We start from the raw sequence: 12,637 nt of genomic DNA on the forward strand, positions 1-12,637 counted from the left end.
GGAGAGAGGGAGAGAGAGAAAAGAGGAGCCAGGGACAAGAACACACCCTTCTAGGTCACATCCACAGTGAGCTACCTCCAAACCAGGCCCCATCCCTAACAGCACACTTAGCTACTGAACTCATCAATGGGTGAATCCAGTAGTAAGGATAGTGCCACCATGATCCGTAAATTTCCAAACACATGAGACTTTAGGGAACATTTTAGATCTAAACCATAACATGATGGGATTTGGATATTCACCTTTTGGTCACCATCATAGTAATAACTGATTTAGAAACTAGTTATCAAGATAGGTAAATACCCCAATTCTTCATCTACTAGTGAGTAAAAGTTTATATGCCCTCAAGAATTGCCCCAGGAAATAGTAACTACAAAGGGAAAACAAGTATTCTACAGTAGAGAAAACTGGCATAATTATCTTACTTAAGTGACTAAATTTAATATTACCAATGCTGTCACAAAAAGTAGACATTGTACTAACCCGCTAGGACAAGAACATAAGATCACTATGGTAATATTTCTGCCAAAAACACATATACCTAATTGTGAAGAAAGAACAAGTAAATATATAACAAAGGACATCCTACAAAATGACTGGTCTTTATTTTTCAAAAACCTTACTGTCGCCGGACATGGTGGCGCACACCCATAATCCCAGCACTCAGGAGGCTGAGGCAGGAAAATCACTGTGAGTTGGAGGCCAGCCTCAGCTACATAGTGAGTTTAGGGTCAGCCTGAACTTCATAGCGAAACCCTGTCTCAAAAGAAAAATTAAATTTAAAACACTGTCACAGGGGTCAAGGAAGAACTGATAACTATTCCAGATGGAAGGAGACGGAAGAGAATTGACAGAAAACAATCTCTGATCCTGGATTGGATCCTTTTTCTGTAAGGAATGATTGAGACAATTGCCAACTTGAATGAGGTCGCTAGGTGAAGGGAATAGAGCAGTTATTCCTATTGTTCTTGCACCTTCTCTATAGGTTTGAAATTATTTCAAAATAAGATACAGCAAAAGCATTTGAAAAAACACATAACTCATTAATGACAGAAGACAGCAAATTAGGAGTAGAAGGGAACTTCCTGATTGAGAATAACTAATTTTTTTTTTTTGTACCAGGAATTGAACTCATCACCTCATGCTGGCCAGGCAAGCACTGTGCCACTGAGCTATATCCCCAGCCACAAATAACTATTTTTAAAAAGGAATAAATTTAGCAAAAATTTTAGGTTATATATTGAAAACTATATAGGATTGCAAGGGAAATTAATTAAAATATAAATAAATGAAGATATAGAACTTTGTCATAGTTTGGAAAACTCAAATTGATCTGTAGAGTCAATGCAATCCTGATGAAAATCATAACATAGTTTTTGAAAGGAACTGACCAGCTGACCCTAAAATTTGTTGAAAGGATTTTCAACAAATGCTTAGAGAAACAGCAGGGTTCTTTATGAAGAAAAATCAACCTTTATCCTTACATAATTTCTTATATGGAAAGGTAAAGAATAACCAAAGTAGGGCTGGGGATATAGCTCAGTGGCATAAGCGCCTGCCTGACAAGCACAAGGACCTGAGTTCAATTCCTGGTACCAAAAAAAAGGAATAACCAAGATAATTCTGAAAAAGGTCAGCTTTGGAGGAATTACTCTGTCTGATCTGAAGACATTCTATAAAGTAAGTGGTGTTGGTGTAAGAATAGTCACATGGATTTTGAGTCAGCAAATCATAGCCGAGGGGCCAGATCCTGCCACCCACCTTTTTCTTTTATAAATAAAAGTTTATTGAAACATAGCCATGCCTATGCATTTACATATTATCTATGGCTATTTTCATGCTACAACAACAAAGTTCAGTTGAGAAAGTGGCCCACAAAGTGAAATACTTACTATCTGATTTTTTCAGTTCCTGTACTTATATGGGCAGTTGAGTTTTGATAAAGGTGGCTGCATAATTCAGTGGTGGAGTGGATTTTCAATAAATGCTTCTGGAGAAACAGTGGAGCTCTTTACAAAGAAAAATGAACTTTTATCCTTGCCTCATATCAGCCAAAAATAAATTATACTACTTAAAAAGTACTCGTAGTTGGGCATGGTGGCACATGCCTGTAATCCCAGCACTTGGGAGGCTAAGACAGGAGGATCGGTGCAAGTTTGAGGCCAACCTGGGCTACAAAGTGAGCTCAAGGCCAGCCTGAACTGCATAGCGAGACCCTGTCTCAAAAAAGACAAAGAAAAAAAAAGTACTCTTAATAGTGGAATAAAACATGGACACGTGGATGAATAGAATATAAATGAGAGTACAGAAATAAAACGATACATCTATGGTCAACTGATTTTTCAACAAAGATGCCAAGATCACTTCATGTGGTGAGGGTAGTCTTGAACAAATTGTACTGAAACAACTGGATATCCACACATACAACAGTGGGTCTGGATCCCTGTTGCACATTATATATACAAATTAACTAAAAATAATTAAAACCTAAATGTAAGAGCTAAAACTATAATCCAGTTTAAAAATGAGCAAAGAATTCGAATACACTTTTCTCCACAAAAGATAGACAACTGACCAATAAACACATGAAAAGATGTTCAGTGGGATTAGTCTTTAGAGAAATGCAAATAAAAATTCGTTATGTACCACTTCAAACAACTAGAATGGCTGTATTTTTTAAATTTTTATTAGTATATCTTTCATTTTTATTTTTTAAATTTTTTACTTTTATTAGTACATCTTTGCAGTACATAATAATTACATTCTTTGTGGGAAAATGTTCATAGTAGCATAATTTATAATTTATTATAATAAATCATAATTTATTATAATCATGTAGCTATATTTCAAATGTCCATCCATTGGTGGCTAGATAAACAAAAAGGAGTATGTCCATACAATGGAATATTATTTACCCATAAAAAGAAATGAAGTATTGATGTATTCTATAATATGGATGAACCTTAAAAATGTTATGCTGAATAAAATAATCCAGACATAAAAGACCACATATTATACAATTCTATTTATATGAAATGTCCAGAACAGGAAAATTTAGAGAGACAGAAAATAGGTTAGTAGTTGCCAGAGGGTCAGGTATGGGTACAGGGAATCTTCCTTTCTTTCTTTTTTTTTTTTGAGACAGGGTCTCACCATGTAGTTTAGGCTGGCATTGAACTCATTATGTAGCCCAGGTTGGCCTCAAACTCATGGTGATCCTCTTGCCTCAGTTTCCCAAGTGCTGGGATTCCAGGTGTGCACTAGCATGCCCAGCTCAGGGATTGTTTTTCAGGTGATAAATGTTCTGGAATTGATGGTTGGAGTTGAACAACATAGTTATTGAATATACTAATAACTACCAAAATGCGCACTTTTAAATTGTGGTAAATTTTATGTTCTGTGAATTATATGTCATTTTTATTTAATTGTTTTTATCTGTCATTTTTAAAAATAGAGGCTGTGAGTGTAGCTCAGCAGTAGAGCACATGATCCTCAGTTCAATCTCCAGCACCGTACACCACCCCAATTTAAAAAGGAGCTAAAACTAAGCTAGGAAAAAAATGTCAAAAACTTTATGATATTGGGTTAGACAGAAATTTCTTAAATGGGACACAGAAAACACAAACCATAAAAGAAAATGTGGGTAAATTGGATTAATCAATATTAAGTCTTATTGTCAAAAATGGAGTTAAGAAAATGAAAAAACAAGCCACAGACTGGGAGAAAGTTGCTAAATATGTATCTGAAAAAGGATTTAAAATATATAGAGAGCACTTACAGTTCAATAATAAAGACAACTCAGTTTAAAACTAGGCAAAATATTTGAGCAAGTATCTCACCAAAAAAGATACATAGATATCCAGTAATCACAAGAAAAGATGCTCAGCATTACTAGTTATCAAGGAAATACTAAAAATACAAAGAATTAGCTACTTTACAAAACCTATATACCAATAAATTGAAGAATTTGGAAGAAATAAAATTCTAGATACATATGAATTACCAAAGTGGAACCAAAAGATATGAAAACCCTGAATAATTCAATAATAGTAAAATTGAAGCAGTAATAACTTTAAAATTGAAGCAGTAATAACTTTAAAAAATTACCAATTAAGAAAAGCCCAGGTCTGAATGGATTTATTGCTGAATTCTACAATAACTTCAGGGAAGATCAACATCAATACTCCTCAAGCTCTTTAGCGAAATTGAAAGGGAAGGAGTACCCCCAAAGTTATTCCCAAAAGCTAGCATTACCCTGACTCTAAAATCAGACAAGGATCCATCCAAAAATGAGAACTATAGACTATATAGATGCAAAAATGCTCAATAAAATACTGGCAAACTGAATACAGCACATCATCAAAAAGATCATACCTTACAATCAAGTAGGCTTCGGCCCAGGGGTTCAAGGATAATTGAAGACATGCAAATCAATAAGTGTAACACATCACACAAATAGAGGCAAGGACACAAATCACATGATCTTCTCAATAGATGCAGAAAAAGCCTTTGACAAAATCCAACATTCATTCATGTTACAGACCCTGACGAAAGTAGGTATAGAGGGGGACCTTATCTCAATTAGATAAAAGCCATTTATGACAAACCTACTGCCAACATCATATTAAATAGGGAAAAACTGAAAGCTTTCCCTCTAAAGCCCACTATCCCCACTCTATTTGAACATAGTACTCAAAATATTATCAAGAGCAGTTAGGCAAGAAAAAGAAATAAAAGGGATATGTGGAGGAAAGGAAGAAGTAAAATTATTATTTCAGATGATGTGATCTTTTATACAAAAACCCAAAAAAATCCACCAAAAGACTCTTAGAGTTAACAACCAAATTCAGTAATGTAGCAGGACCCAAAATCAACACACAAAAATCAATATTGTTCCTGTACACCGATAAAGAAACTACCAAGAAAGACATTAGGAAAAAATGCTATTTACAGTAGCAATAAGAAAAATTTAAAACTTAGGAATTAACTTAAGTAAGGAAGTGAAAGACCTCCACAAAGAAAACTATAGTACTGTGAAAAAGGAAATTGAAGAGGACATCAGAAAATGTAAATGTTCTTGAATAGGCAGAACCAATGTAGTCAACATGGCCATATTTGCAAAACTGATACACAGATTTAATGCAATACCAATAAAATATCAAAAGAATTCTTCACGTAACCAAAGAACTTTAAAAACTCAAATAGTAAAAAGCCAAATAACACAATTTAAAAATAGGCAGACGATCTGGATACTTCACAAAGACAATATACTGATGGTAAATAAGCACATTAACTGATATGCAACATCCTAAGCCATTAAAGCAGTACAAATCAAAACCACAGTGAGATACAATTATTACAATTATACAGTTAATCCTGTTGGAATGGCTAAAATAAAATGCACTGATAATAACAAGTGATGACATGGACAGATCAACTGAGGCTCTTACATGCTGTTGTTGCTAATGTGAAATGGGACAGTCATTCTGGAAAAGTTTGGCAGTTCCTTAAAAAGTGAAACATATACTTAGCATATGACCCAGCAATTGCATTACTAGTTTTTACCCTAGAAAAATGAAAATTTATGTTTACAGAAAAATCTACATACAAATGGTTACAGCACTGGAGACTAGAATCAGAAACAGTCCAATGGATGAACAAATTGTGGTGTTTTCATATAGTTCACTCTGTTGGGTAATAAAAAGGAATGAGCTATCATTACCTGCATCAGTTTAGATGAACCTCAAAGACCTGCTGAGAAAAAAAGCCAGTTTCAAAAGGTCACATACTGGATGATTCTATGTTATTACATTATATTCCCCAAAACAGAGCTATAGTAGTAGAAAGCTGGTTAATGATTGCCAGGGTTTATGGCTGGGGGCTGTAAAGCAACAACATGAACGTTATTGGGATGATACAGCTATTCTGTACCTTGGTTATACTTGTGATTGCACAAATCTGTACATGTTAAAATTTATAGAACTATATGCTTAAGTACAATACTGTATGTTAATACAAAGGATGAAATCCAAATTTTAAGTGGGGCCTTTAACAAGTTTGCTGTGAGGATTTGCTATAAAACACTTACTACCAAACATGTAGTAAACAATCAACAACATGTTTAACTGTTATTATTAATGTTTCAAATTATGGGATTTTTCTCCCCCTTAAAACTTTTTTTTTTTTTTTGGTCTTTTTGAGACAGGGTCTCACCATGCAGTTCAGGCTAGCCTTGAACTCACGTTGTAGTCCTGATGGCCTCTGACTCATGGCAATCCTCCTGCCTCAGCTTCCTGAGTGCTGGGATTACAGGCCTGTGCTGCCACGCCCAGTTCTCCCCCTTAAAACTTAATTAAATACAGTGGAAATGCAAACATTAAAAAGGGATGCTCATTGACAGGGAAACACATTCATGGAGTGTGGTGGTATATAGTTCTTCATAAGCTTGGAATCAAGTGTTGGTAGAGTGGGAACAGGGAAGTCTCAGGGGAAGGGTGGCCTGGGAAGATGAAGCTGACTGTTGGGACCAACCCTGCCAGGCTCCTTCAGGCCAGCTGACAACACTCACTGTGTGCTACTTTGTCGTGGCAGTTTGCTGGGATGGAGTCGGGCTATGCGTGCTTCTGTGGGAACAACCCTGATTACTGGAAGTACGGGGAGGCAGCCAGCACCGAGTGCAACAGCGTCTGCTTCGGGGATCACACCCAGCCCTGCGGGGGTGATGGCAGGATCATCCTCTTTGATAGTGAGTATGCCTTGTGCTTGTCACTGCCTAAAACACAGAACTCTTGGAGGGCAGCGGACCCTGCCTTCATTTTTCCCTCCCTCTGTTTTTCCCTCCACCCTTTCTTCCCTTCTCTGCTTCCTTCCCTCCCACGTATTCATTCATTCACTTATGGAGCACAAGGCAGCCCAGGCACTGCCCAAACCCCGGGGATACAGCCCAAACATGCAGGCTCAACCTGTCCTCTAAAAAGAAAAATGCATGTTTAAAAGTAATAGGCCACAGTTGTGTTGAGTGCTTTGAGGAGCTGCTTAGACAACCTAGAAAAGACAACTCTTCCAATTTTACATAGACATGGATATGACTGTTCAGTACCAGCTTTAATATCATCTGTTTTAATACAATTTTCAAGCCTGATTAGTGTGTTTTCAGGCATTGGGGACTTATATTGTGAATTTATGTCTTACTGTGATGCATCTGGGAATGCAGTATATCCTATGAAGTGTTTTTTCAGGGCTGACTTCGAGTTTCCCTTGACCCGCCTTCTGTCTGATTTACCAGTTTTGTGACAGGCCAATCAGGGGCAGAGTTTGTTTGGAATTGGTTGTGATCCCAGCATTGATCTCTCCAATGCCATGTTCTCACCCCATAGCCCCCTGAGTCCTCACTGTAACCCATTCACACCTACTCAGTGGTAGTGAGACTATGAGAATCACAGTACCAGTGCAGCACCCTATTTTAAGATAATAGAAAGGAGAGTCACAAATGAGGCAGACAAAGGAAAAGGGTTGAGATTACATGGAAGTATCCACAGTGTCATTTTGGAATTTGACTCCTGACAGCTCCACCAGGTAGAGTGGCTCAGTTTTGAGCAAAACTATCACATTAGTTTCATAGGGCCATCATAACAAAGTATCACAAACTGAGTGGCTTAAAATAACAGCAATTTATTCTTTCACAGTTCTGGAGGCGAGAGGCCCCACATGAAGGTGTCAGTAGAGCTGTGTTCTGTTTTGAAGGCTCCAGGGAGACTTTCCCAGCTTTGGGCGTTGGTCTGCCATCCTTGCATGTGTTGACTATAGCTGCATCACTCCCTCTGTTTTCTTCACACAGCCATATTCCCAGGTGTACATCCATGTCTCACTGTCTCCTTATGAAGATACCAGCCATTGAATTTAGAGCCCATCCTAATGTAGCATGACCTCATTTTAACTTGATTACATCTGTAAAGACTCTATATCTAAATTAGGTCATATTTACAGATACCAGGTGTTAGAATTTGAGCATACCTTTTTGTAGGACCACAATTAACCACTACTTATAGTAGCTATACATCCCAGCTCAGATTTATAACAAAGCCTTTGCAGGTTTTAACTTAGATATTGAAGTATATGGACATTTGTGGTTTAGAGAAAGGGTGAACAGAACTCTTGTTGTCAATTATTGATCTTTTAAACCAACTGTGCTTCTTGGAGACTGCTGGTACCTTCCTATACATCCTGGGATGTCATGTCAAGACAGATGCTCAGTTTGGTATTCTGTTGTGGCAAAGACTGAACTGTGGCTAATGATTAAGGAAACTTGCTAATGTTTAGTTGGCAGATAACCATGCACTACTCATCACCCTGGAGTTCATCAAAGTAAGATTTGGTACCTTGACACCCTAACACAAGAGAGTATGTTTGCTGAAATTCCTGCTTTAGCCTTAAGCCAAAAGAGAGGAAATAAACATTTCTTGAATACCTCATAAGAATTAAGATTTCCTGTAATCACGTTAGTCTTCCCAGTACCCACAAGATAGATTTTGTTATGACCACTGTCATTTTGTAGAAGAGACCCATAGGACATGGAGGTCAATCACTTGCCAAAATTTATACTGCCTAGAAGCCATGGAATTAGTGAAGAAACAGGAGCAGTGGGGCTGGGGATTTAGCTTGGCGGCATAGCACCTGCCTGGCAAGCGCAAGGTCGTGAGTTCAATTCCCTGTACCGGAAAAAAAAAACCAAAAAAAAAAAAAAAAGAAACAGGAGCAGAGCTTGTGGGCTTGCTACCTGTTTTTCTACTTTAAATCAAATGTAGTATTAATTAAAAGATGCAACTGCTCTATAAAATAGTCTGGCAGTTCCTTAAAATATGAAACATATATGACCTTATAAACCAACAGCTCTACTCCTAGCAGATCTATGAGACAGTTGAAAGTATGTCTGTCAAAAAATAATACCTGAATGTTCATAGCAATGTTATTCATAATAGCCAAAATGCAGCAACCCAGATATCCATCAGCTGATGCATGAATAAACAAAATATGGTTTGTCCATACAATGGCATATTATTCAGCCATGAAAATAAGTGAAGTCCTGATAAATGCCACAACATATATGAACCTTGAGAATGTTATCCTAAATGAAAAAAAAAAAGATGCAAAAGGCAACATATTATATGATTCCATTTATTTAGTGTCCAGCCCAGAAAAAAATCATAGAAACAGATTTGTGATTACCAAGCGCTAAGGAGAAAGGATAAATGGAGAGTGACTGCTTAATGGGTACAGATTTTCACTTTTAGATGGTGAAAATGTTCTGGAATTAGATACCAGTGACAGTTATTCAACATGATGAATATACCAAATACCACTAAATTGTACACTTTCAAATGGTTAAAATAGTGAGTTTTTGATCAATAGAAAAGTTGATCGAATACTATAGTTTTTATAGGACAGTCTTTAGTTAGCACATTTTATTGAGCATCTGCTATGTTGCAAATCAAATTATGTTTTAATGTAGTGTCTTTCCTAGAGATGCCAATGGAAATAATTTGGTTTAAAGTCAGTCACATTAGTAAATATCATCTTTGGTACTGGAAGTGCATGCAGGAGATAAAAATTAATTAGGTATAATGAAAATAATTGTATTTATTGAGTGCTTGTTGTGTGCTAGGCTTGATCCTGAGTGCTTTTATGTATTTTATGTTAGCTAGTCCTTGCAACAACCCTATTGATAAGAAAACTGCAGATTAAAAAATGAAGTAATTTCCCCAGCTAGTAAGCAGCACAACCAAGATTCAAACCCAGGTTTTTTTCCCCAAAGTTATTTTTTTAATTAGCATATGTTTGCAATACATGATAGTTGTTCATCTTGGAGAACTGCTATGTGCATATAACAGGTCTTGATTATTTTCTGTGTTTTTATCCTCTCTGCCTTACTTCCTCCTCCCCGATTCCTTTTTCTAACTCCAAAACATACATTCTTATTTCCCATCATTTCTTCTTTAATTAATTAATTAATATTTTAGGTTTGTCATAAAACAGATAAAATGAGATATGTAACAAACTTCTCCTAGCATAGCCTCAAGTTCTAGTCATTTTCCTGCAAAGACATGATTTCATTCTTCTTTATTCATCTATTGATGGGCATTTAGGTTATTTTCAGAGCTTAACTAAGTCACAGTTTTAGTTTTCTATTTTCAGCAGCTAGAATCCTTTTATTAACAAGAATAAACTAGATCCAAATAACTGATCCAAAAGTCTGTGAACAGAATGTGTCTGGGTGTTCTGATTATTATCACATCAGCTCCTCATGCAGCTCTGCAGAAGCAGTCCTTTTTTTTCATACTAGCAAAATACTTTTTTTTATTTTTATAATGATAAAACAAAGAAAGTAAAAACTTATTTTTGGTGTATTCCAGAGTTAAGGGAAGTAGAAGAGTAAGGGGACTAATAGGATTTTTATGTACTTATAATGACCATAAAATGTTATCCTAGCACACAGGAGGCTGAGGCAAGATGATCACTGTGAATTTGAGGCTGAGTTCAAGGCCAACCTGAACTACATAGTGAGACCCTGTCTGAAAAAGACAAAAAAAAACCAAATGAATGACCATAAAATGTTAACAATACCAGTGGTTTGCCATAAAACTTGTAATAGTGCCCCAAAAATAGATATATAAAGGATCCTGGTTTTAAAATCTATAAAAGTAGAAAAAATAAACAGAAGCTCTAATGCTTATTCCATCTTCAGTATAATATTATAAACATTTATTTACACAGAGCTCATGTAAATGACAAAAGTCTAAGTACCATTTTTTTTTTGAGTCTTGACTCTCAGAAGATAACAATGTGCACAGTAGCAGTCATCTCCTCCCCTGACTCCCGAAATCCAGATCTGTAAATAAAGCTTTGGACAACTCTATAGAAAACCCAAATAATCACATTTTCTGACACTGCAGCAAGTGAAGAGCCCACGCTGTGTAGCCAACTTGGGTCTAAACCTGACTGCAGAGGCTAGGAAGCACCTTGGAGGACAGAGGCAGGAGGCAGGCAGTAGCTCAGGGAAATCAGGAGAGGAACCAGGATCCAAAATTGTGGGCCTGTTTTTGGTAGAAAACCCACTGGATTTACCCTCTTCTGAGATTGGGGAATTTGTTCAGAGGTGGAGTCTTCACTGGCTTTATGATTCATCCCTTCTTTGAGAGCTAAATAGAGTATCTGGAGAATGCAGGGAAGGTAGTTAAAAGGGAAATGGCCCAAACACTATCAGTGGTGGCAAGTGGAGAAGCTGCTGCATTTGGCTGCACCCACCCAAGGACTGAGAAGGCTGGCCGCCTCGGTGCTGCCTACTCCGGTCTTTAGGGGCCAGGATATATGTGGTCTGGCAGGAGGCCTTAGCAGTAGCCCACTCATCCTGCACAATGCAGCACCACAGACTTAGCCTCTATAGTTTCATCTACTAGAGAGTAAAATGGTTTAAATAGCTCAAGTACCGTACATGCATGTGGGAATTCTTATGATCCATAGGCTGAGGACTTTGGTGATGTTGGGACTATAGGCCTGGGATGTGGGGATTTTGTTCTGTTTTCCAGAACATGAAGCTCTGTTTTTGGTTTTTAGCAGATATTTTTGGTATGTTTTCTTTTGTTTTTTGTTTTGACTTGGATTTGCTCAGATTTTTAGATCTGTGTTTTATCACCATTAATTGATTTTGGAACATTTTTTTGCCATTATTTCTTCAAATGTTTCTTCTGCCTTGTTCTCTTTTTCCATCTCTTTCTGGAAGTCCAGTTACATGCATATTAGACCTTTTAATATTGTCTCGTAGCTGTTGAATGCTTTGTTCTTGTTTGTTTACCTGTTCTCCCCCTCCGTGCTTCATTTTGAATAATTTCTGTTGGTTTTTCTTTGACTTTACTGATTCTTTCTTCCTCTATGCCTAGTCTGCTGATAAACCTGTCAGAGGGATATTTTATTTTCTGATATTGTTTTATTTCTAGTATTTACATTTGACTCTTTTTTATAGTTTCTGTATCTCTATTGAAATTTCCAGTCTGTTCAGCACTGTTGTCTGTTTTTTACTAGGTACTGGTGTATCCATTGTAGAGTCTGTATATCTGATGGTTCCAACATCTGGGTCCTTTATGAATCTGGTTCTCTGATTATTTTATTTATTGACAGTGAGTTGTATTCCAGCCCTTTCTTGCTTGCTGTTAGGTTAATGTCTGTCTTTCTGTATATTTTTCTTTCCTGATGCATTTTTTTCTTCTTTCCTTTCTTCTTTTTTCATTCTTCCCTTCCCTCTCTCCTCACTCCCTTCCTTCCTTCATTTCATTTCTTTTTCTTTTCTTTTTTGTGGGAAGCAGTATTATAGATTGAACCCAGGGCCTCCACACTCAACTACATCCCCAACCCTTTTTTCTTTGTCTTTTTTTTTAATTTTGAAAAAGGGTCTCACATAGTTGTCCAGGCTGGGCTCACAGTTGGAATCCTCCTGCCTCAGCCTCCCACCAGAGTGCTGGTACATTTTCTATTGACTACCATATGCCATGTGTGGAGGAGTTGTAGACTGCTAAGGTAAATAGCTTTTACTTCTGACAGAGATGAAGCTAGTCTGTCAGTAGTTGAGCAGGGTTTGGGTTTTGTT

At 37.0% G+C, this 12,637-nt stretch overlaps 1 protein-coding gene across 2 annotated transcripts in view; it reads left to right on the top strand.

The window, feature by feature from the left end:
* Positions 1-12,637, top strand: part of Kremen1 (kringle containing transmembrane protein 1) — a 59,951-nt gene that overhangs the window by 37,270 nt on the left and 10,044 nt on the right. For both annotated transcript variants that reach the window (XM_005396174.2, XM_005396175.2), the window contains exon 5: positions 6,592-6,745. In XM_005396174.2, the coding sequence (XP_005396231.1) occupies positions 6,592-6,745 (154 nt within the window). The remainder of the gene's footprint in view (positions 1-6,591; positions 6,746-12,637) is intronic.

The sequence above is a fragment of the Chinchilla lanigera genome, unplaced genomic scaffold (genome assembly GCF_000276665.1).
Source record: "Chinchilla lanigera isolate Chin_1 unplaced genomic scaffold, ChiLan1.0 scaffold00054, whole genome shotgun sequence".
Lineage (NCBI taxonomy): Eukaryota > Metazoa > Chordata > Mammalia > Rodentia > Chinchillidae > Chinchilla > Chinchilla lanigera.